The sequence below is a fragment of the Lutjanus erythropterus genome, chromosome 19, assembly GCF_056507025.1.
Source record: "Lutjanus erythropterus isolate fLutEry1 chromosome 19, fLutEry1.hap2, whole genome shotgun sequence".
NCBI classification, from domain to species: domain Eukaryota; kingdom Metazoa; phylum Chordata; class Actinopteri; order Lutjaniformes; family Lutjanidae; genus Lutjanus; species Lutjanus erythropterus.
The window spans coordinates 19,656,765-19,684,277 of NC_139335.1; the positions used below are offsets into that span (position 1 = coordinate 19,656,765).

At 37.7% G+C, this 27,513-nt stretch overlaps 3 protein-coding genes across 4 annotated transcripts; 1 reads left to right on the top strand and 2 right to left on the bottom strand.

The window, feature by feature from the left end:
- Positions 1-3,008: 3,008 nt before the first annotated feature.
- On the bottom strand, positions 3,009-5,870 carry tmem205 (transmembrane protein 205). Of its 2 annotated transcripts, none has more exons than XM_084745140.1 (4): positions 5,738-5,870; positions 4,290-4,398; positions 4,024-4,187; positions 3,009-3,909 (listed from the first exon to the last, which is right to left on the bottom strand). In XM_084745140.1, exons 2-4 carry the CDS (start codon positions 4,387-4,389, stop codon positions 3,607-3,609), a joined length of 567 nt encoding a protein of 188 aa, XP_084601266.1. In that variant the 5' UTR covers positions 4,390-4,398; positions 5,738-5,870; the 3' UTR covers positions 3,009-3,606. The 2 variants fall into 2 exon arrangements, with proteins under 2 accessions (XP_084601266.1, XP_084601267.1); XM_084745141.1 differs by lacking the exon at positions 5,738-5,870 and adding an exon at positions 5,454-5,608.
- Positions 5,871-9,464: 3,594 nt separating this feature from the next.
- On the top strand, positions 9,465-12,797 carry elof1 (elongation factor 1). The gene is made up of 4 exons (XM_084743720.1): positions 9,465-9,612; positions 11,227-11,358; positions 11,436-11,506; positions 12,049-12,797. Exons 2-4 carry the CDS (start codon positions 11,243-11,245, stop codon positions 12,111-12,113), a joined length of 252 nt encoding a protein of 83 aa, XP_084599846.1. The 5' UTR covers positions 9,465-9,612; positions 11,227-11,242; the 3' UTR covers positions 12,114-12,797.
- cnn1b (calponin 1, basic, smooth muscle, b) lies at positions 12,796-27,120 on the bottom strand. Its single transcript, XM_084743719.1, has 7 exons — positions 26,841-27,120; positions 19,585-19,706; positions 19,387-19,453; positions 17,458-17,595; positions 16,924-17,040; positions 16,490-16,636; positions 12,796-15,827 (listed from the first exon to the last, which is right to left on the bottom strand). Exons 1-7 carry the CDS (start codon positions 26,898-26,900, stop codon positions 15,585-15,587), a joined length of 894 nt encoding a protein of 297 aa, XP_084599845.1. The 5' UTR covers positions 26,901-27,120; the 3' UTR covers positions 12,796-15,584.
- Between the last annotated feature and the right edge of the window lie 393 nt (positions 27,121-27,513).

Sequence of the window (27,513 nt, forward strand, 5' to 3'; positions counted from 1 at the left end):
GGTATTAACATTAAATATACAAGGAGTTTTTCACACGCCAGTTAGGAAGAAGCAGGAGGAGATCTTTACATTATTTTACATTACATTTTGTGATTATGGCAGAAGAGACACTGCCACTTTTGTCCAGAGGGGCCTCCAAAATCAATACAATGTGAAAGTTCCTTCTAGTTGCTAGAAAAACTAATGTGCTTACCCTTTTATTTCATGTCAAAATGGCTGCTGTGAAAAAGGTCTATTATATAAGTAATGATAACTAAGTACATCCAGTACAATTTTGAGATAGACCTGGCTTATAAGTACTTTACTTGAGAGTATATATACACTGAAATTGTCCATTCTGCATGAGTATATAACGTGCAACACTTACCGAAAAAACAATGCATAGACTATAATTGTAATCCCTTTTAATCATCATTTATGACGGACTAGAAGTGTGTGGTAGTGGCTGTATCTGCAGACTCCACCCTCTGCCCCCTTCCCTTTTTCCTCATGATTTTGCTGTACTTGGGATGCTTTACTAACAAAAAACATTGCTATTTGACATCATGGCACTGAGACTCAACAATCAACTATCCTTATGGTGTGTTCACAAATAACTCTTTTGTACTCTTTTTTTTAATGGATTTTGAATGCAGGTCTCTTACTTGTAAAACAGTATTTTTACACTGTGGTATTGCTTCTTTTATTTACTCAAGTAAAATATCTGAATACTTCCTCCACCATTGATGGTACTTCTTTGTTTTCTCTCCTATGGTATCATTAAAATTTTATGAAAAAGAGGGAAGATATCATGAGATAATGTAATAGTATCAGGAGAGAAGAAGTCCAGTCGGTGCATCCCTAGTGTAGTCTTTTCTTCTATAATAGTCGTACAAAAAGTTGGGACTTTAAACTTTGCAGTATGTGCTACTCAGCTGTGAGTTATGGTATTTCTCTTTGCCACGTCATGTTCAAACACAACCTCTGATGGAACTGTGGTGTGGAAATTTATGATGGACTTCAATGCTCCCCCTTGGAACCATTACGAGCTTCGAAAGTTTTGTTCCTTTTTTTGGTAAACACAGCAGAAGGGTTGATGATCACGAACTGTGAAGCACAGGTGTGTGTGTGTGTGTGCGCGCGCATGTGTTTCCATCAAACCGAGCAGCCTTTGATAAATTATACATTATATCTATTAGGATCTCAGTGTTTTTGCTGCAAAGGTGCATATCCATCACTGAGATCAGACAATTGCAAATTAGGTCTACATTTCTACATTAGGGATGATTGAATAAAACTGCTTGAGACTCCCAGACTCATAATTAATTTAACACAGCATATTACTGCAGGGCTGCTCTGCAGTATTACTGGAGCTCAAAATAATGGTCCCTGAAACAGCAGTGGTCTATGTTCAGAGTGTGTGATTGCTGCAGTGATAAACATTCGCAAATTCATTTCCTCGTGTGGGTCAGGAATGAGGGAGGATGGTGGAACTTGTCTGGTGCTGGTCCTCAACACTTCCTTTTGTTTCTCTACTTCCTCATGTTTTACTTTGCACACTAAGAACCAAGGAATTCTTACACTTCCTTCAAGTCTACACTTGGCTGATCATATTTATGTATACACTTGTTTCATAGTTTTTTTTTCTTAGATATTTCTCACCAACAGTTCCCTTCTTGAGCTGTGTAGAGGAAATTTCACTTGTAAATCTCTCTCCAGTCATGCCATGAAGAGATAAGTAGATAAACTTGTTCTTTGGTTTAACAGGGTTTATTTCCTGATGCCACTGCAAAAGCCAACTTGTCTGGACAGCTTAAGATCAAGTGTATTCTCTGAGCCTGGTTACAACAAAGATTCATTTTAAACCTGATTAAATCATTTTACTTTAAATTGCGTTGCACCAAACTTTTTTAACTATCTTAAGAAAGAATAAATTAAATCCTCTCTAGATTAAATTTAATTCTGTTGTTCTGCTGTTGTCTTCTTTCTTCCATTGGATGATTCGACCAGGAAGTTTTTCTCAAAGGACAAAAAATTCGAGCTTCTCTGCAGTCATCATAAGTAGCCCAGGCTAACTAAGCTAAATAACTTTAGCTAACTAGCAAATTATATTTATTCTTATGTTTGAGCTAGCTAGTGAACAGTATAACTTTTTGTTAACCTTTTAGCTAGCTAGCAAACAGTGTAATGTTTTGTCACAGTTTTGATAGAAAAACTATTTAACTTTGATTTAAATTCCTAAACTAACCTCCTAATTTTTTGTGTATTTTGCAACAGAGTTCTGCTTAATGTTATATCTGGATTTACTCATTTTAAACCTAGTTTAGCTAAACTCTAATTAATACTAATCTTAGATTAAATTAATCTTTGTTGGTGAGAGTTTCAGAATGTGTGGTTGGTCTGTCCTCTCAAGACACTTGGTCTAACTTCCTTGTACATTCTCCGAACTGATAACAAGGTAAGTGAACACAATGTCAGCAAGATAAAGCAAACTGTTCTCAGAGTTAATTCTGCCTCATTTATTCCTTGCTGTATTTTTATTAAGCAAGAATTTTTAAATAAATGACTTTAAGTGAGATTACTGATTACAGATGGAAAAAACATCCTAAAAAAGGTCAAAATAAATTGTATTTGGGAAAACTTCATCCTTTAACTTTCAGTTTCTGTTTTTTTTTATATTGAAACCGGCTCCATTATAATCCATTAGTGCTGATATTGTAGCTGGAACAAGGACAGTGCCTCTCTCATCCTGCAGCTGGCCAGCACAGCAGTGTTCTCTGCATTCAAGGCTGCTCCTCTCAAAACCTGATATGCGTCACTAGTAATTAAATTAAAACCTTCCTCTTCCAAATCCAGGCACTGTCTGTTGGGTCTGGATTCACTCATCAGTGTGAATCTCTTAAAGCACAGTTTCTTTCCAAAGCAATCCAATAAAACAGGTGTTTGATTTAGAGCTCAAAGACCATGAGAAGACATAACAAAAAGATGTGCAGTACAAAATTTAAAGAAACAATAGTGGGTGCACATGTAAAAAATATTAAGAGGCAGTTTAATCTCACAGTCACAGTAAAAATAGTGTTGACAAATTTAATATAAATCAGGGAACACAATCTTTTACAGATGAAGTGCATTATGCTTTGCTGGAGCTACAAACTTTCCCTGAATTCGCTTGTGTCTAAACATCGCCCCCTGCTGTGAATGTAAGTAACTTGCCCACACAGCACCTCATGGTTGGTGATAAAAAATTTTACTAACAGGCCTTTTAAAAGAACTTAACAGAAGGTATGATCAGGAGCTATATAATGAAACATTAAAAAGAAATATAAAAATGCAAAAATACATCCTATTTTGTGTGACAGCATTAATTAGATACTAATTGGACAGATGAAAAGTGCTTAATTGACTGATAAAAGCGAACAACAGTGGTGAGTTTTTTGGATGCTCAATGGCAACAAAGACATCCTGCCTCTTAAGGACATGTGGGACAGCTGCAGCTCCAGAAGTGAATACAAAAGTTAAAATTCTGTGTAATTACATTTACATGTCATTTGCACATTTATTTGTTCACATATTTGTTTATTCACAGCAACACTGAGATAGCTATTTTATGAACTGAAACCTGTTCTTCTAAATGGTCGATAAATTCAAAGCTGTGTAGATCAAATTAGTTGTAGTGCAGATGAACCCTAGCAGGTTGCAAAGGCTGGACAAGCCGTGGTAACGGCCAAACGTGCTCTTGTAGGCTCTGTACTTGGGGTCCTGCTCTTTGAGCTTAGCATAAGCTTCTTTCTGGCTCCCCAGGCCAATCTGGTTCCCCAGGCCATGCTCCTTCTCCACCTCCCTCATCTGGAGCATCACCTCAGTGACCGATGGGCCAAACCACTGGGCGTTCAGACCTGCCATGATCAGCGCCATGAAGTACAGACCCATCTAAAGACAAGAAAAGACGCCTTACTGGTAAACAGCATGGTGATTATTTAATTGGTGTTCATTTAATTATATAATATAAATGAACTGTATGTGTAGGTGTGATGTATGTTTGACCTGCACAGTTTCGTGCCAGTCCAGCAGCTCTCTGGGGTGGTACACAGCATAAACAGTCAGGCTGACAAAACTGCTACCCATCAGACAGTAGAAGTACACAGGGAAGAGTTTACTCTGTACCAGGCCAAAGGTGTGCAGAGGCACCTGCCACACCAATGCAAAACCTGCAGGCACAGACATCAAGATCGTGTCATAAATCTGAGTATCATGCTGAAACAAGAATGCATATTGTGTGGTGCAGCCGTAATTGTTTGTGCACCTCATACCTGCTATGAAGGAGACCCAGACCTGCATGCCCCAAGTGAAAGAGAGCACCAGGAGGTGTAGCACTTTGACCAAGTCTGTGGGCTCCCCCTCTGTTACCATGGCGTCACTCTGCAACACACATACATTATATATAAAGTTAGCCTACATTAACCTTTGTGTTTTGTTGACATTGGCTTTACAATGAAATGATCTCTTAAAGGTTTAGAATTCATTTAATATTTATTGTTAACAGTGGAATTACTATTAACTAAAGTTTAATTAACTATCAATTTACCATGTATTGATGATGGTTATTATAACATATTACTGAACTGTGAATTTTTTTTAAAATAATACTAATACCATAAAATAAATAAATACCGCAGATAAGGAAATGTGCATGGTATGATAACCGTCAACTGTCATATCATGGTACAGCATGAAACCCATATACAACTGCAAATCTAGACAATAGACTAAATTATTACCAATTAAGAGTATATTTTGTGTTTTACATGTTAATATGGGCATGAACAATATAAATTATTGAAGTTTGCCAAAAATTCATTCACAGATTAGGACATTCAAACTATGTGTTGGTTTAATTGTGTCTTCTCTTATGATACGGCTGTAACAACATTGTAATGCTTTCATTTGCTGAGGAATTTTAATATATAAAATGATGATGATGACATTATCCCACATAGTGATGTTACTTGTGTTTGTGGTCAGAGGTCTCTTATGAACAAAGTACTGTATATAAAACTCCAAAAAGAGCAATCCAAACAGGATAAAGATTAGGGAGGGTTCTGTAAAAAGTAATGTCACCACCAATAACAGATACAGAGCACAGGAAATTACATTATATTTAATCATAATTTACAACCTGGAGCTGTAAGACTTCAATCAGAGGAAATGTTACATTTTCTGACATATGTCATCAATTCAAAATCATGCTTATATGTCCAAAAGTCATTAAATATGAAGTGGACGTGTTAACAATGTCTGTTTGTGGGCTGTGAAAGATGGCACGCAGTCACCCCTAACAGACCAGTAGGATTAAAAACAGGTCCAGCTCAGAGATAGAGGTCCTGTGTATCTTTTCAGCCTGCTGCTCCACACATGCAGCAGACCTGATAAGTCCACAGAGAGAGATAACAGAGAAAATACATTTCAGAATTCACCTACAATTATAATCCATATAAGCTTTCCCTAAGGCAACAACGTATCAACAGGGGGTGATCAAATTAAATGCATGAGAGAGAAGCAGCGAGCCTGAACTCTGTCCACAGCAGGTACTTTCAACACTGTGCCCTGCTCAACTGACATGCTAACCAGCTTTAGCCTCTGAGCTAAGGGGGAGTTAGACAAGTTTTACGTCGGCAGCGTTAACCTGTTTGCTACACTTTGCATGCACGGTGGTACATTACACTATTACTCACTACACGTGGCACAGACCAGCACTTACCTTAATTTCGTCTTCCTGAGAATAATTAGGAATGTAAAATGCTTAACCTTACTAACGTTAGTTTGGTCCAGAGGTTCAGCAGAGCCACTTCCTCTGTCACAATATTATGTGAACAAGCCCCGCCCATTGAGGCAGGACGGACCAATGGTATTCGTCGAAAATTCATATACTATAATATTTCATATTTTTCATCCACCAATTGATTTCTAGTCCAGAGGTTCTCAATTTTTTCCCAGCAAAATTAAATATTCTTAAAATTGCAAGTGCAAACCCTTTCCAAATTGTAGAAGCTGTAATTTTTTGATACAGAAAAAGTGTGTGATAGAACAGCATTATATAATGAAGTGCTGTAGTACTGCAGCAGAGATGTACTGGCTGACAAACCATGTTTTCCAGATGCAAGAAAACATTTTTGCGTAGTACAGGCACCAACAAATTTTTATTCAGTGAAAGCAAAAATTGTGATGCATCATTCCCACTAACTGTGAATTAAAATAACCAGGGGTGGATCTAGAGGGGTGACACCCGAGTTTATACATATTTATGAAAAGTTGTGGCTGGATGAAAATTTACCAAGACTGAAACTCTAAAGTCTGAGTGCAAGTGAATGCAGCAGGAGATAATTTAATTACCTATTCTGGCCACGTTTTAGGCCAGGTGATGGACTTATGTTCAATGAAAAACAGACATATGTGGAGAAATCTGTCAAGATATGAAAATAAAACAATTTACTGATTTTTTTCGCCACCAGTTACTGTAACATACAATTTTTTTATATGATGAAAATTTAAATGGACCCTTTGGCAGAGTGTGAATAAAACTGTAATATTACCTGAGCTATATGTTTTTGCTATTGTTTTAATGTGAGAGAGAGCCTATTTGCAGAACTTGAGAAAATTTGTATTGTTGTGTTTTTGTTGTCTTAGACTGAGTCATTTATATCTACAGAGGGTTCAGGTCCTCTTTCATGGAGGCAGTAACCCAGAATGGACAAACCAAACACTGTTTTCATGAGTCTTGCAGCCATTACACTCTTGGAATAGGAGGGTGATCTGTAAGCTCATCAGTAGATGCTACTAAATCCTAAACATTGGTCCTTTGATAATTGACAGAGTTGTAAGTAATTTTTGTATTTTAAAGATTAGTTTTTGGGCTTTTTGCCTTTATTATGATAGGACAGCTGAAGATATGACAGGAAAGGGGATAGAGAGAGGGGATGACATGCAGCAACCGGCAGCCGCTGCAGAGGACTGACATCTTCAATACATGGTATGCACGCTCTACCAACTGAGCTATAGGGATGCTAAATTAAGAAAAACAACCATTGTGTATCAGAATTAGATGATGCAAAACATATAAAGTCATAAAATATTATTTACTGGCAAGTCCTGTATATAGATATGGGTATAAAACATTAAAATTGAATTTATATTATTCATAATTCTTTTGCTATTCACACATTTTATGAGTGTGTTTTGCATGTGCAAAGTAGCCAGTGACCACAGCTATCAGATAGATGTAGTAATAAAATTCCATTTATGACATACTATAAGAATATACTGTAATATAAGAGCATAACTGTATAAGAATAAGCAGAAATACTCAAGTACAGTGCCTTCAAATCTGTATTTATAAGTTATATAATGCTCATCACTTTATACACATTCACTTTATTTCCTGTCAGTATAATTTGTCATTTTATTGCTTGATTACCTTCCCCTCTGAAGGGAAAACTCAGCTTTCTTCATGTGGAGAGATGAAGGTAAATGTACTCATTTGAAGCAATAAATTCCTTTGTGCTGGCTGCTAAATTTAACAAGACAACTGTGTTTTCCTGCTCACAGAGCCATACAGCAGTGCTGACATGTACCGGGATGCTTTACAGGTGAACTTGTGACTCCCATATCCCATCTGAAATATCCTTTAGTTCGTCCTGAACATCAGTTACATCACTGTGACAACACTCGATGGAGGAAGAGTGTCAGATTTTGCAGTAGGAGAACTCAGCTTTTTCTGTTAATATATTGGCACTGAGGAATATGTTGTTTCCATTGACTACATTTACCATAAACATTGGCTGGACATGTGGTGAATTTTCCCTTTAAGTCAGTCAATTCAGAACACCACTTCCAGAGGTTCTTAAATGCAGCAGTCAGAACCTATTGCTTATTTATTCAAATGTTTGTTTTTCATTTCAGCTTTTATTACTCTAATAATATAGATTTTAATATCATGTTTTATTTGCTTTTATTTTGTTATACATGATTCAGGCCTTTAGTAGACAGAATGTCTCAGTTTATGGTCTTTACCTCAGAGCTCAGGAGTTATATCCTACATTAAGTCTTTGATAAAACCACCAGGTGGGACACTCCTCTTGCACCTCATCAGTTCTCAGCAGCAGTTTCTTTGACAGCCGCAGCAAGAAGATTTCTACTTGAGGAGGTTTCATTTCATTTGTTTCTGTGGCTCTGTGGCATAGCAGGAACCACACACACACACACACACACACACACACACACCAGTCTAACCATGAGACTTTTTTTTTTTTTTTTCATTTTTATTACAGCTGATGTTATAGCCAAATGAGATTTATTTTCATCTATTTAACTCTACTTTTCTGAGCCATGTGTTGGTTGGAAACTTGGAAACTGCAAATACAGAGCACCACAATAACATAATAAAAGTGGTAATTCGGAATAGTTGTTGTGATGGAAAATGCTCCATCCATCACCTTGCTGGAGTTAAGCCCACTTTGGTGAGGGTTGTGCTTTTTTTTTTTTTAGTGATGACAGATAAGTCAGAAGTCAGAAAATTAGCACACAGTGAAAGATTAGGCTTAGCTCCACAAAAAACCCACAACCCATGGAAGCACTTTAGACAAGGAAACTATTAATCACTAGACATGATATTCTCGTTCATCAGAGCCTGAAACCACAGTTCCACTCTCAGCAGCATCTCAAGCCATTCCCTGCAGATGACGATAAAGACTTGTGCTGTCACATTTCTTTTTTTAAAATATATTATTTTTTGGGCTTTTGCCTTTATTTGGATAGGATAGTGACAGCTGAAGATATGACAGGAAAAGGGGGAATGACATGCCCCAACAGCCCCAGCACATGGGGGTGAACACATATTTTCTCAACAATACACCTGCACCTAAAAAGAGCTGAAACCATTAGTCAATTAATCGATTAGGCTAGTTGATCGAATGAAAATTAAATGTCAATTGTTTTGGAAATTGATTAATCATCTCAATCATTTTTCAACTTCTTAATTATAAGAATTTGCTGCTTTTCTCTGTCAAATTCAGTTTACTGTCATGGAGGAGTAAGGAAACCTGAGAATATTAACATTTCAGAAGATGGAAACAGGGAATTTTTACTTTTTTCTTTTAAATATAAAAGAATAGTTGCTGATTAATTTAATAAACAATTACTAATTGATTAATCATTGCAGCTCGATTGTTTCTTTTAATAATTCATTACTAATTCTAGTTTTAGTCTTTTTACATTTCTTTCATCTTTTAGGAAGCTCAATGTATTGCTTTTTGCATTAAATGAGGTTTATCTATCTATCTATCTATCTATCTATCTATCTATCTATCTATCTATCTATCTATCTATCTATCTATCTATCTATCGGTTTAAAGGTTTTATGTTTGAGGGATGTCCTGTTTGCACCATCACTGGAGGAGGAGGGATTTAACTTAGAAGACGAGATTCGCTATTGGGTACACAGGCTGTCTGTCTCTGTTCTTGAGCCAATCACAACACGAACAAATTCCCAACCAACCACTCAGAAGCGACCCTCGAGAGATGTTGTATCCGGATCGAATTGAATAGACACAGCATCCTCCGCTATAGGACATCCCTGTGGTAAGAAGACAGACAACACTCACATCAAATGCCAAATGATGCAGTCCATAACAGACTAAACGTCGTACTCGGTTTTTGTCTTCACCTTCAAAGTCATTTGTTCAAAGCATTTTTTGTATCTCATACCATATTTACCCAGAGGCTAGCAGCAGTTAGCGGGTTAGCTTGCTAGCGCGTAGCGGTAGCCTTTTGGCGCTAAGTACAAGTGTTTTTCTCAGTTTCATCCTGACTGAAATTGTAGCTGCAGACTGGGAATGCGGCTGTATTAAAATATAATTTTCTATATAAATTAGAGAAAACGTTAATAATATCCGTGAAGAAAGTGTGCAGTGTACTCAAAGCAGCAGTCTTGTTTAAGTTTGTGTTGTTTCTGCATGTGAGTAGCGACTTCAAGAAAACCATTACTGATCATCAGTAACGTGTGAATTATTGTCACTTGGTTAACATAGGTGTGGTTTTAAGTAACTAAGTAGATTTACTCAAGTACTGGACTTAAGTAGCCCACAATTCAAGGGAAGTATTGTACTTTTTGCTCCGTTATGTTTGTTTTACTAACCCTCTATTTTATATATTGTCTCCTTTTTGTATAGAAATACTTACTTTCGTTTACATTTATGCTATTCTCTATCTTACCTAATATTTATAGTGCTTATTTACTTATTTATTGTTTATTATTGATGCCTCTTTTCTAGTTTGTTATCCACTTTGCTGCTGTAACACTACAAAACGCCCCGTTGTGGGACTAATACGTGATTATTTTATTTTATCTTAGTACTAGTTAATTTAATTATGAAGATTTAACACAATGGAAAATATAATAAGCTTTTAAAATGCTGACACAAAGACATTATTTAAGACTAAAATTGTGTTTTTCAACCTTTTCGGCTCCTGACATCATTCAAAAATCAGTGTGAAGTCAGAGTCACATTTCAGGTATCATTTCTTCCCTCTGAATTTTTATCATATGGTTTAATTTCAATAAATGTTCAAATGACCCAACATTTTCATCAAAAATCAAATATAGAAAAACCTAAAACAGATTTGTGTATCAGAAATGTATTTTTTCATCTTTCCTCTCTCATGAATCATCTCACAGCCCCTCAGATTTATGTGCTGATGCTGCATATTAAACTGTAAATAAAGTTGTTTGAATAAGCTCCATCTCCAGCAGTTAAAACTAACATGCTGCTGAAACATTGATGCTTCAGTATTAATGATCCTTGATGTCATATACATGTCAGTAAGAGGGGCCATACCACTACTTTAACTTTAATACTTTCACCACATTTTGCTGCTAATACATATGAACTTTTTTTTATGTGTAATTGATTATTTTTACATTGCTGTATTGGCTTCCATCATTGCTTAACTATGTAGGTTTTGGTCTAAAACAGTTTCTGTTGTTTAGGTAGGTGAAGTATGGAAACAAAGCAGTGAAAACAGTGACTGTTCCTGTTGTGGTTCAGCGAAATAGTCGTCAACAGAATTCACATAAATTCAACAACAAACACACAGGTATATACAGACTGGTACTTGGTGTCTGGTAATGTTCATAACTGATGGAAACTTTGTTATTCAGCTGTTTTTTTGTGTGTGTTGTTGTTTTTTCTGCAGATATACAGCATTAAAAATGGGGCGCAGAAAGTCAAAGAGAAAGCCACCCCCCAAGAAAAAAATGACTGGTAATCTGGACACCCAGTTCACTTGCCCATTTTGTAATCATGAGAAATCCTGTGATGTCAAAATGTAAGTAACTAAAAAGTTTTAGAAATGGAGAGCAATGCACTGTGAACAACATAACTAAAATACTACCTGTTTTCTAGGGAACGAACCCGCAACACAGGAATTATATCGTGTAGTGTTTGCTTGGAGGAGTTCCAGACTCCTATAACCTGTATCCTTTTACAACATCATGTGTGGTCAATATAATGACCTTTCCCTGCTAAGGAGGTTTGTTTTTGGGCTTGTTTGCTTGTATTTTATACTTGAAGAATATCTCAGTCTTGTAAAAATGAAATGATGTAAAAAGTCAGGTCAAGAGCCAAGGAACAAGTGATTCATTTTTGGTTTGAATATTGCCTTTAAGCATATGCTGAAAAAGAGAACTTTTCAACAAGCAAATGGGCTGCAGCCTGGAGTTGAACCGCTGACCACTGCAGAGGATTAACAGCCTTAGCACATGGAATTATAAAATGCTAAATATTGTATTTCTTGACCCTTAATTTGATAATTTTCTGACTTTTAATGCACTACTTCACTGACTCGAATGGAAGGCAAATAATGCATATTCATGCCATGATTGTTTATCACTGTGTGCACTGTAAGTCAGTTCTGGATTCACATGCAGATGAAAATTTGCTGAACACTTTCAGTTATTGTGTATGTGTATGTGTGTCTTGTCTGCATTTCGAATGCCCCTTAACCTTTTCGCATCAGATCTTTCCGAGCCAGTGGATGTTTACAGTGATTGGATCGATGCCTGTGAAGCAGCCAATCAATAGTCATGTTTTCCTGTGACTTACCTTCTCTCTAACCTCACTTACATTTCACCCCTCTGATTGGTCCACTGAATTAGGTCCTGTTCAGCTAGCACAATGTAGCAAAAGCGTTCACAAGCGTTCTGTTTTTACTGTAGGTTTGTTACATGTTTACTTTTGCTTCAGTGTGGCTCGCTGAGCATGACACGTTCCTCTGGCTGGGCTGGGGGGGTCACCATGTTATTTTGTTTGCATCACAGTTTTCAGTGTAAAAGTCTTCATATGTCAGAAATTGTTTTATAAGTGTTTGTGTATTTTTTAGATATTTTCCCCCCTTTTTGGACTGATTTGTAGTATAATTTTATTTTAAAATGCAATCTGTATTTTCATGAGTGTAAAACATTCCATGTCCTCCAGCTGTGCTACTTTTATGGATTTGTTTTTTTTTTTAAATTTCAACCGTGTCTCTAATGCACTGAAACATTTTGTTGGTTAACAAAATTTTTGAACTGCCAAATCTTTCAAAATCTTTTGTTTTTTGGGGGGGCAGTATATATTTGTACTGTTTAGATTTTATTGTTTCCCCTTTTTAAAATCACAGTCAATTACAATCACAATGTAATTTCTATTACACTACTTATGTGTATTTCACATCTATCGTGTATTTTTAGGTAATGACAGTAATGAGAAAATTAAATCTGAACCATATTTTTCAAGTGTTTTTTATTGCACAAATGTCATGTTTTAGTGAAAGGCATATAGGAAGAAAAATCAAGAGGTTTCGCAAAGATGTAAAGTTTGAACAATGCTGAAACAAAGCCAACACATTCAGGTGAAATGTTACTGCACATTTACTCAACATTGTTGCTATTCTGAATATCACAGGGAAGAAAAGATAATTAATGAATGCACTGTTAAAACTACACTCCCACATTTGAATTAAATTGATATTTAGACAGTTGAAATGTAAATGTAAGTGTGCTTCTCCACCACTAGATGGCACACTGCTACATGTTCTAAATCATGGCTGAGATACCTGTGCTACTAAATGACTACTGAACAGTTCAAGAGCTCAACTCTACTGGACTATTAAGCTTGTGAAACAAACATGAGTCTTATTCTGTAGCTACGTCTAACAGTCATTCAGAGCCAGTAAATGTGAATATTTTACAAGAAGGTTTTAATGTTTAACACCAGACCACAAGTGCCTGAACCTCCTCTGTTGAGAACTTTACAAATCTAACATTTCTTCCCTCTAATATGTTGAAAATACACCCTGTAACTGCTAGTGACACCTCTGACCTTGCAATAACATTACATTCAAGACATTCGGTGGGTTAACAGTATGACGTAGAAGTTTCAAAACAAGAGTCATCTCTATATTTAGCACGATTCACTTAGCAATTATCAGCTGGCGCCAGGATCTACTTTGATATTTCCATTTACAGACAGTGGTGGAGGAAGTACTCAGATACTTTACTTTAGTATAAGTAGCAATATCACAATGCAAAAATACTCCATTACAAGTAAAGTTCCTGCATTTGAAATGTTGATTAAGTTAAAGTACATAAACATTTTTAGCAATATATAAAAATAAGCCTATCCCTCTGTGAATGTTACACTATAATATTACTTATACTTAAAACATATTTTATAAACTCACTTGTTTTGTAGGTAAAATTTTATAAAGTTACTATAAGTAGTGGATTAAAAAGTACAATATTACCATCTGTTTTGCACTGCAGCATTAGTATAAGAAGCATTAAAGGGATAGTTCAGATTTTTTGAAACAAGGTTGTATGTGGTACTTTTTTATAGTCAGGGACAGGGTCAGCAGCAAAACTTACTTTAGCCCCCTAAACAAACAACAACACTATCAGTTAAAGTTTATGCTATTTTTAAAATATTTTTACTGCTTTACCTTGACGTCAGACAGCCTTTTCTGCTGGGAAACTGCTGCTCTTTAAGCTGAATATTGCTTTCTCCACACCAACAAGACTTTTACCTCACAGAACATGGGAGTTGCTAATCTACTGCTGCCTTGATTGGTTAATTACTTTGTGTTATTATGTGACTTTGGTGTTTTAAAGCATGCAATTCCTGCGTTCTGTGATTTAAAACTTTCTTATTTTGCCACTGTAGTCTGGCTGCTTTGAAGAGAGCAATAGTTGGCTTACATAGCAGCTTCAATTTCCCATCAGGACAGGCTGTCTGACAGCAAGATAAAGTAGTAAAATATTCTAAAGATAGAGTACACTTAAAATTATATTGATTTTTTAAAGGTGGCTAGGTGCTTTTCCTTTCCACAGCAGTACATTGCTTAGCTTCCTACAACAGTACTGCCTCCATGGGGATGTGCTGACCATAATCTACTGTGGGTAATATACTAACTTCGGATAAGTACCTCGCACAACCCCACTCAAAAAAACTATCCCTTCAAATTTAAAGTACCTCAAATTCGTACTGAAGTACTGTATCTGAGTAAATGTACTTAGTTACATTCCACCACTGTTTACTGCACACAAGGTAAAGCCAGGTAAAGTGCAAATGGGGCAACAGCACTAAAGCCAAAGTTCACTAAGGCATGAGGCAAAATGCTTCCAAAAGGATGGAAGAAAAAAAAAACTGCTAGTAACTAAGTTTACCCTAACTTCAAACTAGATATCACAACACCTACACTTGCTCTTGTCTGACAGACCCCTCTACTTTTTCTAAATACTTCCTCAAAAACCAAAGACTCGTGCGGCACACAAGCCATGTAAATTAGCCCCATAAAAAAAAATGGCGTGATGGGTAATTTTTCGGCAGGCTTGTGAACATGACCATTTGTCAGCGCGGGTGCTCACAAAACAAAGCGAAGTCCGCACAAAGCTACAAAGTCCTCCCGCATCGTCCGGACCCGGAACTACTTCTGCGTCATCCCAAGGAGTCAAATCCTAGAGCCTGTGGTCGGAGCTCCAATGTGGACGTGGACTGTTCCAACTGGGTCAGAGTTCAATAGCACCAACATGATCACCTGTTTCCTTTCAAGGAACTTTCAAATTCAGCTTTGTCAGTGTTCAAACTGGACTGGAAGGGTAGGTAGGTAGGGAGGTGAGGCGAGGGGTATAAACAGTTATAAATCTCTAATTACAATGCAAGTATAAAAAGCTGTAGAAAAAAAAATCTATAAATAGCAAAGGTCATTAAACCTGTATTGTGGGTATTTTTAGCGGTGATAAAATTCATACAGAAATTGGCCACTGCATGAGTACTTTGACGTAAGGTCAGTGTAAAAACTGTTTTTTCTTCTTTTACTCGTGGAAAGACAAACAAAAAATTCCTAAGAGTAAAAGTATGTTTAGAAAAAGCTGGGGAATGAAGATGACAATGATGTCAATCAGTGTTAAATAACAGTCTGGAAGGTTTGCTCATCACAAAGACGGTTGTGGTCGGTTGGTTGTCTGAAGTTAAGCAAAGAGGAGGGACGGGGGGGTGAGGCTGTCTGTGGTTTTCTTAGTCAGAGTACTGGTTGTAGCCATCAAACTCCTCACTGCCGTTGTTATAGTAGGCCTCGGTGGGGTTGGTGCAGTACTTGTTGTCATAGACCTGGCGGGGCAGGCCGTAGGTGGTCATGCCCTGCTGGGAGGCCACTTTGTTGGTGCCCATCTGCAGAGAGATGGTGGTGGTGTCACAGTTCTCCAGCTCCAGCTTCTTGTCAAAGATGTGCCTCCTGGTTCCTGGGGCTGTCATGCCAGCCTGGAGGACAGTGAGCAAGAGGAAGGGCTTTTGAAAAAAAACGTTCTAAAAGTAATTTTAAGGAGCAATATGTAGCAGTCGCACATGCAAAAATGAGTAGAGCTGTCCAAATAGTGAGTCGGAGCCATAGGCTGTATATTAAACAGGTTGAAATCCTATTTTATATACGATCTATGGTTGAAGTGAGTTGCTTCCTTCCACCCCCTCCTCCCCAGAAAGCTCTGCAGGCTGCAGGAACACTGCATGAGCACAAAACGTGTGCAACATTGCAAATTAAGAATAAATAGCAAAGGTGAGTCCTCCGCCGTAAGTTGATCAGGTGTTTATTGTCTGTCACTTTTAAGTTAAGCCCCTTATCCTGAAAACAAAAGCCCACTGCTCTGAAAATACACACTCTTATCTTTGGCCACATAACTCAGACTCCATTAACATATTGCTAAATTTAACTGTTACAAACGTCTATGCCTTCTACAAGATTTTGGAAGTAGAAATGTTTATTTTATTCTATTTATTCTATTACCATGTCTTCATTACTTATTTTAATTACTAGAATAACACCAGTCTTACCCTTTAAACTAACGCGTCTCTCTTTTAAATGCATAACATGTCTGAGATCTGGATCAAAATGTAAAATGGGTGAATAAAAGCATCATTTTCCTCACCTGGCTGGCTCCCTTGTTGGTGCCCATCTGTAGGCTGATAGTAGACTGGTCCAACGGGTTGTCCATTGCCATCTTGGAATCATACAGATGGCGTCGTGTGCCATAAGAGGTCATACCCTTTTGGCTGGCGAGCTTGTTGGTGCCCATCTAGAGACAGACACAGCAAAATGGAGCAATTTAAAACAAATTTAGGATCACATCTATGATTAATTCTGTTATTCTCTTCTACATCAATAATCCAAAAGCAGGGCTAGAGAGAGATAAGACTCAATAAAGATGTTTCTGAGAAGATTCATTCAGCATGACTCCAGCAGGGGGCACAATGACAACTCACTGAGAAGTGCCTTGGCCAGCAAAACATGTATCTGCAGTATCATATGCAAGCATGATCATAAAGTTGTAGATTACAGGTTTAACATTTCTGCTGCTCTGACCTGCAGGCCTATGATGTTACGTCCCTCCCTGAGCTTCTCTGGAGCGAAGCGGCGCTGTTGTTTCTCAGCATACTTCACTCCAATGTCGTACTTGGAGTGGAAACCTTTGGACTTGGCCTGAGAGAGAGAAGTGGCAAAGACAGAAAGGAAAATGGTGGTAATAGAGTGTATTTTTCATACCCATATTGTTTTTATTATGCTCCTGCTGTTGTCATATTGTAGTCCTAGTCCATGCAACACAAAGCATTCATATAGGTAGGCTGGTGGCTGCAACATGTATGTAATCACATCATATAATCCCAAAATATGAATGTACATCATCATCATCAGTGCTTAAAGTTGCCATCATTTGGTTGAATGAAATGACTAACAGCTACTTCAGTTTTTGTTGAGTGCACCTGATTCTCTAGTTCAGTACAATTCAGTGGTGAATAAAGCACAGACAGCCTTTCCTACAAGATCTGTGTGTGTGTGTGTGTGTGTGTGTGTGTGTGTGTGTGTGTGCGTGTGCGTGTGTGTGTGTGTCTCCCTCACCATTCCAGCCAGAGCGATGAGTGTGCTCTGGACCTGTGTGTGGTTGACATTCTCAAACAGATCGTTGGCCTCAAAGATGTCATGTGGCTTCAGGCCATAGTCTGTGATCGCACGGACAAAATTCCCAATGTTTTCCAGCTGAGGGAAAAAAAAAAACAAAAAGAAGGGAAAATGAGCATCTATTTCGCATCCAACATACAGCCTGAACAGCTGCCTCGTGTTTCATCTTGAATACAGCTTTTTCTATCTATTAAAGGAATTGTTTCACCTTGGGAGATGCAATGATTATCTGCTGCTTTGCAGAGAATTAGATGACAAGATTTATACCATTCTCATATCTGTATGATAAATAAGCTGAAAAAAATACTGGAAACAAGGCAAACAGCTAGCCTGAGTTATAATGTGTTAATTATAGTGATATGAAGCCCTTTTCCACTTATCCCACCAGTCATTATAATAAAAGTTATTCAAAATAATGACTCAGCATCTCAAAATACAGCGCTGTTTCCAAAAAAGTCATGATGCTGTGTAAAATGTAAATGAAAACAGAATGCAATGATTTGCACATCCTTTTTTGACCCAATTGACCCAATTGATTACAGTACTAAGACAAGATTTGTAATGTTCAAACAGAAACCTTCTTGTTTTTTGTAAATATACACTCATTCAAAGTTGGGACAGGGGAATGTTTACCACTGTGACACTCTGAACACGGAACTGAGGACATTTGTAGTTTTGAAAGTAAAATTCTTTCTCATTCTTGCTTGATATATGACTAGTAGCTGAACTCTTTAACTATGAAGCCATGCTGTTTTAACATGTGCAGAATGTGTCTTGGCTCTGTCTTTCTGAAATAAGCAGGGACGTCTCTGAAAAAGACGTGCATGGCAGCACATGTTGCTCCAAAACCTGGGCTTCACAGATGTGACACTTACCCATGATGCCATGGATACATACACCCCTATATCATCATAGATGCTGGCTTTTGAACTTTGTGCTGTTAACAATCTGGATCGTCCTATTCCTCTTTTGCCCAAATGACACAACATCCATGATTTTCAAAAACAATCTGAAATGTGAACTCGTCAGTGGGGACAGGGACAAACTGTGTTTAATGACAACAGTTTTCTGAAGTGTTCCCGACCCCATCCTTCAGGCACTCGTGTGGGTTTTTAATGCAGTGCCACCTCAGGGATCGAAGGTCATGGGCATTAAATCTTGGTTTTAAACCTCGCCCCTTATGTGCAGAGTTTTCTCCAGATTCTCTGAATAGTACAAGGTGAAATCCATAATTTATTTGCAGTTCTGTGGAGAGAAAACTAAGTGGTGAATCTCGCCCCATCCTTGCTTGTGACTTTAATTCCCAATTATGATACTGTCACCTGTTACCAAATAACCTGTTTACCTGTGAAATGTTCCAAACAGGTGTTTTTTGAGTAGTCCACAACTTTCACTTTTTTGTTGCCCCTGTCTCAACTGTTTAAGAATGTATTGCAGGCATCAAATTCAGAATGAGTGTATATTTACAAAAAACAATTAAGTCTTTGTACTGCATTAAACTGAATATAACATTTACAAATCATTGCATTCTGTTTTATTACACAGCGTCCTAACTTTTTTTTAAATCTGGGCTGTAGTATCTCACTATTTTGAGGTAAGAAGTCAATATTGCAAATGTTAATTTCACAGGGAGAATTTTTAGAAAGAGTTTCTATCGAGCCTTAAAGCTTTTACAGTCTTGTAAAAAGCTAAATAACAGCCATGCGGAGATGGGCTTCATTTGATATGGCAGCTACTTTATGGAATGTAAATAAGCTCTGTGTTGTCAATGCCAGTATGGGAACAAACCCAGTCCCACACGCTCTGGAAAATGACCCTAACTAGCAGACAAATAAGGCTTATTTTCTTTCCATACAGCTGGTGCATTACCTGGTGCCAGTTTTGACTGGAGTTGTTGATCTTTCTCACAGAACCTGGCTGGAGAACATTAATGAGTCTGCAAAGAAAGTGACACACATTCAAGAAATGTCAGTTTTAGGAGGGACTTTAGCAATGATACAGCAGAATTATGATTGAAGGGTTGACATTTATGTGTTGCAAGCATCCTCTCAGTGTCTAACCACTCACTCGCACAACAGGACTCCATCCTTCAGACTCTCCATGAAATTTTCCCCAATCCTTTTGCCTGTCACATCCTGAATCCACAGCCTCAGCTCCTCTTCCTTCTGGGGGTCATACTTCCCTGCAAGCTGAGGGTGGAAGTGTGAAACAAAGGTAAGAGGTCAAGTACAAGATTGATAAGATTTGACTTTTCTTTCAGGGTTTTTTTTTTATTTTTTTATTATTTTTAAACAACAGCTGATTTTAGCCCATCAAACTCTCCACGGCCAAGCCTATTCTCCAGTGGCAAGCCTTTAGTCATTCTAGTGAATTTCATTAGAAGCACAAAAAACAGAATCAAGATATGTGCAGTCAAGTGGAGTCCAGTATAATATACCCTGTAGTACTAAGAAATTGAAAGCAAAGAAGGGACGAGTAAAAAATTATGCACAATCTGGCCCTTGTAACTCTCGTGGAAGAACAAAATGTATTAATGTATGCACAAAACCGTGTCAAATATTGTCCACTGGAATATAAATTCCATTGCATATTAGGCTATTTAAATTTAGCATTAGCATTTTCAATATTCAACAGATAAATTTGCTCTTTCCTTTTACCAATATGTAATTTCTGCATAATTTCCAAAAGGTTCCCAGTAGAAACTGTGCAATTGGTGCTGATAATAGGGAAATATAGGACTTTCCTTGAAAGAAAATTATGCATTTCTTTGTAATTGTTTTTTATTATTTTATTCTTCATGTTTCTTTTTTTTCTCCCCGTGTTCAGCTGATTTGTAGTACACTGACAAAAGACTCTTCAGGTTACAGAAGCAGTTAAAGCTGGGACAGGCAGATATTTTTGGTGTCATTCTGATAAAGTAACCTTTAGGCATAATGTAATTAAAGTGGTCTGAGAGGAAACTAGACTTCTGGTCCTCCTCTTGGCTCGGTTGTCAGGCTCTGTCTAGTTGTTGACAAGAGACTTTGGCCAATCACAAGTCAGTAAGACAGTTGATTGAGCGTCATTCTAAAAACATCAGTATTTCATGTAAGTACAACATTTCACTCTGAAATGGAGTGTAGAACTATAAAGTACCATCAAATATGATACTCAAGTACAGTTGAAGTACCTCAAAATTTTACTTGCAGAGCAGTACTTGTGTGTTTGTGTAAGTAGTCTACTGCAAGATGGCACTGAATGTCTGATCAAATTCTTAATCTGGTTTACTCTTTCTTTAAATCAGTTTGACCAGGGAATGAGAATCTACTGCACTGCTGATGCTACTGGACCTTTAATTGTAATTAAATAATTTGAAGTATACCAATTTAAAATAGTTGTCTCTTGAACAAATTAGCGAATGTAATTATTTTCTAGAAAACTTTCTAGGAAACTATGCAACTATGCACTGCTTTTTGTGCAGGATAAGAAGGCAAAAAGACTGGGGTCAACTGGTTTATGATACACTACGCTACGCTACGCTATGCTACGATACGCTATGCTACGATACGATACGATACGATACGATACGATACATGTATTGGGTTGTTTACATATGAAATCTGTCAAATAGGTTAAATGTGAAAATAGTACAATATTTCACATTGAAATGGTGTTTAGACATATAAAATACCACCAAATGGAAATACTTGAGTAAAGTAGAAATACCTCAAAATTGCACTTTAGTAAAGTACTTGTGTCCCTAAAAAATTGTCAAATTCTACAGAGGTGTGGTATAACATCGGTAGAAAATACAGTAGACAATGTCATTTGAAATACAATAAATAATCACTTCAGTAATCCTTGATAGTACATGCACACACACAGATCTCTACTTCAGTTTAAAACAATGTTTCTTTCATGCCTGATATCAGGTTTACAGTAAGAGTAAAATAACTTGGTTCACTCATTATTTTCTCATAACTGTAGTGTCTTTGAAAGTCTTACTGTATCATAAAAAAATACTTTGAGATGAGGCATATAAAAAGAACAGGAAGAAAAATGAAAATGAAAAAGGCCTGTGGACATTCCTGCATGGAGAAACACAGTGGCCTCTCTCTCTTCTCTCCATGTATTTCCTTATTGGCACAAAGACGTTGCCCCTAATACTTTGAATTCTGGCATGGGGTTTAAGGCCAACCCCCCCCACCTCTGCACACACACACACACACACACACACACACACACACACACACACACACACACACACACACCCACCCTCATCCCCTTTTCCTGAATGTTCTGCAGATAAGTCTTCACAGTCTGGGATCAGCAGCCAACACAAACAAGTATTTCAAAGCAGCAGGGATAGCGTAGCTTCCAGTCCATCACACCAAACTTGGGAGAAACAGCTTTCCCAGACACTCCTGCCCCTCCCTCTGACTGTCCTGCTCGCCTTCTCCGATTGGCCGAGCTCATATTTCTCTCCTGCTCTCTTTCCCTCTCTCCCTCTGGGTTTTCCAGAATCTGCCCTTTTACAGAGAGCTGACTATTCAGGCAAACCACGTCTGATAAAGGCAGGCCAAGATCGACAGGTCCTGCTTCCAGTGGAGGTAGTTCAGCTTAGAGTTTGATTTAGCTGTGTCGTGCCTCTCATCGTAGAGCTCAGGAATGCTGTCAGAACTGGTTGTTTCCTGAGCGTTAAACTATATTTGATTTATAAATATAAAGCACTTAAAGACAAACAGCACAAAATAAATCAGAATAGCCATTGTATTACTTACAAACATCTTTTGTGATATTATTTTTATAATGATTCATAAACAATATAGCGTTGCTAAAGCTAAGCATCAAACAACAGTTGAAACAGAGAATCACTGTCAAATAACCAGTTATGGAGGAAGACCTTAGACCTTCTACTCAAAGTGAGACTACGTAACGTTGGCTAAAAAGTGGTCAGCAGCGATTACGTAAAAATGCTAAAAAGAGCCAAAAAAGGAGTCAGACAGATATAGACTCTATTGGTTGGCTGATATCGGTTTATTTTGGCATCAGCATGTATGGTGTCCGATATGTACCGATATGAAAACTTGTTTTTTTGTTTGTTTTTTAAAAATTATTTCTTGTTTTATTGGCAACATTTTATGTGTATTTGATTCTTTCTTTTAATTTGTATTTTTTATGTATAGTTATTTATAACTATTGCCTCCATTCCATATCTTGGTCATGAATGATGGTATGAAGTACCATCAAATGGAAATACTCAAGCAAAGTGGAAGTTTTATTTTTTAAAAATCATCTATATGTCTTTAAATGAAAAGAAATATATAAAAAAAAAGTATAAAAGTAAAAGTATTATATCCTGCCTTAAAGCAAGACTATGTAACTTTTGCTGAAATGTGGCCAGTACCAGAATAATGGTGAATGCTAAGACATAGTGTTAAGCCCCCTTTACACTGGACAAAAAATACACTAACAGCCACAAACATCTGGCTTTTGTCTTCAGTGAGAAAGGGTACAATCGGCATTCATTCCCGTGTCAAATGACTCTGCAGTAGTCATAGATATTTATTGGCTCCAGCTCTGATTGGAAGATATGGAAAGATGACACCTGGATGGACATGCTCATATCACAATGATGGCTTGTCTCCTCCATCGGTGAGACAAGCACCTGCCCGAAGACTGCATTTAACTGGTGAAAGTCTTGTCTCGAGTCGAGCAGATACAAAATAGTGGATTAACATTTTACCTCCTATAAAGTTTGTTATCTAAAAGCTTTTATTATGAAGCAACATAATCAGGAAATATGCAGTTTTCATCAGCAGCAACTTCACACAACTCCCATCGGCTGAAAGCGAACATGAAACACTAAAAATGAGGCCGAAACCTGAACCAACAAAGTGTGACGCAGGAGAGAAACACAACTTCAAACCACAGAGATTAAGTTAGAAGCTATAAAAGTACTGAGAACTGACACTTTAAAAAAAACGCTGTATCTCAGCACAGTCATGAGTTGAGTCTCAGCTTTCCGGCGCACATCAGAAAAAAAAACAAAACATAAAGGCAAACTTGTCTACTGGCAATAGGAAAAGGATCAATTACTACTATTTTTTACATGGGTTTTGCCGTTTTTTTTTTAAAACTGCGTACATGTGCTAATTTTGGTGTAAGAACTGTAAAACTGTAGTATAAGTAGGGAAAAGTCATAAAGTGACTCAGTAATATGTAATGTTAGTGGCACAGGTATATCTATAGGTCGCCAACATTAGCTAGTGTTAGCTACAATAAGCTACTAGTCATACCAGGCTGAAGCAGAAAAATCTCTGAGTTTACTGAAGCAAAATAAATTCAACTTTTCATTTGAAAGAGAAATAATGTGTTATGTATTCTTACACAGGCCAACTACAAGAATGTAGAATCTCACAGGCCATTTGCAATAGTGCGTGTTAGCATATGGGGTCCAACAACAGACAACAAATGAGGAGTGTAAATAAATTTAGCTGTGGGATCTGGTGGGAATCTGTCCACACACGTACAAAGAAATAGTTCAGCTGACATCTTGACATCATTTCTTTGCCAGGTGTCATCGTACAGTGTAACACTCGTGCGCTGTGTGAGCTCCTGGCATGGCTTTGTCTGCGCCACCTATCTCCTGTCCCCCTGTGTTCTGTCAGGACAGTGTTTTGTCATTCTTGACACCGATGTAAACTGTTTAGAGTAAGGACACTTTCTCAAGTTCCAAGTCAGAGCCTGGTCACTCCTTAAAAGGCCATCAGATTATGCTGATGTACCTGTCAGTCTTAGTGCTGCATCCCCGCTGCTCTCTGATGTCATGCTGCTGGAACTCACCATCCCTGCACGACCCGTGAAGCCCCGCAGCTCAAATAAACATTTTATTTCCCCAGCTAACATTGTTTCTACTCCACAAAAAAACAGACTTTACTCCTCTACTTGCCCTTGTGTATATAATCGACTTGGAAACGGTACGGAGATGGCAGCGAAATAACAGCCAGACTAGCGCCAACTATCTCAAAACCTTCAATTCTGACTAAGACCCTGCTGACTGCTGAATAACAGTAATGAAAGGAATGTGGGCTTCACAGAGTGCAGTGCACCTCTGTGTGAGATTAAAGCTCTGATGAGAGATGGCACTATTCAGGGAAGAGGCGACATCCCTCCAGGACAATGATGATGATGATGATATGGGAGCTGGAACAGTCACAGGCTGACCTTTCTCATCTGAAACAGACTGTCAGCAGCTCTGACTCATCCCACTGTACAGAGTCACTACTGTCATGATAGAGGCAGCAAACACATTAAAAAAAAAAAAAAGATTCTTTTTACAATCACTGTATTTCCTGTCAGGATGGTGACAGTTTAAACACTTGGAAATATGATGTGTGCTGGACACTAGAAATGCTCTGATACAAATTTTCCTGATACCTGAGTCGTGCATATCAGCTGACATCAAATACAGATCCAGTTGGTTAGAAAATACTTCAATATTATTATTTTTTAATAGTTATACTACTAACGCTGTATGGATGTGATTACTATAATTGTTGTACAGGACGCTGCAGGTAACTGGGTCCCATTTCGGGGCTAATAAATTGTTTGATTTCAGATTGGTCCATAGTACTTGCTACTTCACTATATTTTAGATGGAATCCACTACATTACTTTACCGACTAATAATTTACCTATAATCGTATCATGTTAAAGGGACAGTTCATGCAAAAATCAAGTCACTGGCCTGTGGTGCTATTTATCCATCTAGATCGTTTTGGTGTGAGTTTCAAAGTTTTAGAGATATCAGTTGTAGAGATATCTGCCTTCTCTCCAATACAATATAACTAAATGATGCTTGTGGTGCTCAAAGCACCAAAAAAAAAAAAAAAAAAAAAGCATTTGAAATCATGCCCCCGTTACTCAAGATAATCCACAGACTTGTTGTGAGCAGTTTCATGTTTACTGCAGAAAGGACATATTTCCTACATGAAACTGCTCACAACAAGTCAGTAGATTATCTTGAGTAACGGGGGCATGAATTTTCAAAAGAGACATTGCTGCTGAGTCTTTTAAATGTATATTTTTTTGGTGCTTTGAGCACCACAAGTGTCATCTAATTCCATTATATTCCAGAGAAGGCAGACATCTCTACAGCCGATATCGCCAAAACTCTGCAACTCACGCCAAAACTATCTACATGGATAACGAGCACTACAAGTAAGAGAAAATATATGTGTTGTTTTTTTATTTTGGGGTGAATTGCCCCTTTAAGTAACATTTGGAATACAGGCACTTTACTTGTAGTGGAGTATTTTTACATTGTGTTGTGATGACAGTTGGTGTTTCACAAAATATTAACACTATTAGAATAACAATAACCCTTTGATAAATAATCATTAGTAAAGCGGATATAATGAGTAAGTGTGTAAATAACAGAACAGCTAGAACAGTCTGGTAAGTTCAGAAAATGACATGACTTTACTGTATTTCAGCTGTTATAACCAGGAAAGGACAACAACTCACACGGTAACTCATTCTCATTCATTCAGATCAGGCTTTCATCATTACTTAAAATCAGAAATACCTTCATGTGCTTCATGACTTTCAGTACCAATAATCTCAGTATTCACAGACTTACAAATAATGTAACATTTTCTTCATGTTTCAACCAGTCTGGTTTCATACTGAACCAACACATAACAGAGTGCAGCAGGTACAAGTCAAACTCCTCTCTCCCACTAACTCCCTGTTGTGCTGAACTCTCCCAGACTAAACGCCCTGACCCTTCATAATCACACAAATAATTTGGCCACTGAGGCCTACTTTCACCTCCAAAACAAACACTTCTCTCGCTGTGTGATCTATTATTAAAAGGCAGGAGTGTGGTGTCACTAGAGCTGTTTCCCAAGCTTCGCAAACTGGAATCACACAGGAGTGAAACAGCCTCTTTAAAAAAAAAAAAAAAAAAAAAACTTAACAAGCAAATAAAATATCTGATCAGGTAAGAACTTCAAACACTATTTGTTAAGTTTCTGTATTCAGCCAAATAGCCAAGGTTTTATCCAGTAATATAACATACTTTCTCCATATAAGGACCTCAATATCAACAACCATGTGACCCCAACCTCCACTGTTTATGATTCTGTTTGAACTCCATCTTTGTGCTTATTAGTTATAATTTCAGGGGAGACAGAGCCACAGTTACTGTCAGTGTTTACAGTCTCATGCTTGGCATCCTTCAGTGACCCTTGACCTCAGTTTCTGCATCAACGCTGCAGCTAAGACGCGCCTATATTGTGTAAATAAACTGCACAACATCGTTAAAACCGTGAACCTACCTTACTCTTGACCTCGGCAGAGAGTCCGAAGGCTGGTCCGCTCCTGAAATGTGTTGTCATTCTGTTGTTTTGTCTATTTACAGTGGAGCTGATGAGGAGGGCTTTAAAAATGGAGAAGCAGGTTACAGCTCTCTGTCTGTCTGTTCGAGGCAGGCCAAACACGCGGAAAAGTCCCGAACTAATCCGTGGGTATCTTTATTTTATTATTTTTTTTAATTGTTATTATTCGTCGCAGTCGCGCTCGGACCTGCTCGGGAGGCTTTTGGACAACTTTCCGACACTTTTCTGAATCTTTTTTAAACTCTTCCCATGTGTGTGCGCTCTGATTGGCCGGCTCCCCCGTCCAATCCGGACGCAGCCTCCTCATCTGGGGGAGTGATGTCACCGCTCGGGTATTAGATGTAATCAGTGTCATTTTTTCCACCTTCGAGTCAAGTCGGAGATGCTTTTCACCAGTGTCGCACTTTGCTCAAGTTATGTCACTGTCATGTTCAGCTTCGGTTATCAGTCATCAGCCTTAAAATACGTTTCCTGATCAGTACCAGAACAGATCATTCCCGAACTCTCTTGATTTCATTACACATTATTCCGCGATGAATCAATAAATATTAAAGTAACACAGTCATACAGATGTAGGTGCTGAAAAAACATAAAGAAAAAAAGACGGTAAAAA

Bases quoted from the DNA above. Each gene is read 5' to 3' on its own strand.
- cnn1b (XM_084743719.1), bottom strand. From the start codon at position 26,900: ATGACAACACATTTCAGGAGCGGACCAGCCTTCGGACTCTCTGCCGAG. The intron at 19,454-19,584 runs GTGAGTGGTTAG...CTTTCTTTGCAG, and splicing joins GATGGAGTCCTGTTGTGCGA to ACTCATTAATGTTCTCCAGC. The intron at 15,828-16,489 runs GTGAGGAAAATG...ACTGTCCTCCAG, and splicing joins CCAACAAGGGAGCCAGCCAG to GCTGGCATGACAGCCCCAGG.
- tmem205 (XM_084745140.1), bottom strand. From the start codon at position 4,389: ATGGTAACAGAGGGGGAGCCCACAGACTTGGTCAAAGTGCTACACCTC. The intron at 4,188-4,289 runs GTATGAGGTGCA...CTGTGCCTGCAG, and splicing joins CTGGGTCTCCTTCATAGCAG to GTTTTGCATTGGTGTGGCAG. The intron at 3,910-4,023 runs GTCAAACATACA...TCTTGTCTTTAG, and splicing joins ACTGGCACGAAACTGTGCAG to ATGGGTCTGTACTTCATGGC.
- elof1 (XM_084743720.1), top strand. From the start codon at position 11,243: ATGGGGCGCAGAAAGTCAAAGAGAAAGCCACCCCCCAAGAAAAAAATG. The intron at 11,359-11,435 runs GTAAGTAACTAA...CCTGTTTTCTAG, and splicing joins AAATCCTGTGATGTCAAAAT to GGAACGAACCCGCAACACAG. The intron at 11,507-12,048 runs GTATCCTTTTAC...TTTTCGCATCAG, and splicing joins GTTCCAGACTCCTATAACCT to ATCTTTCCGAGCCAGTGGAT.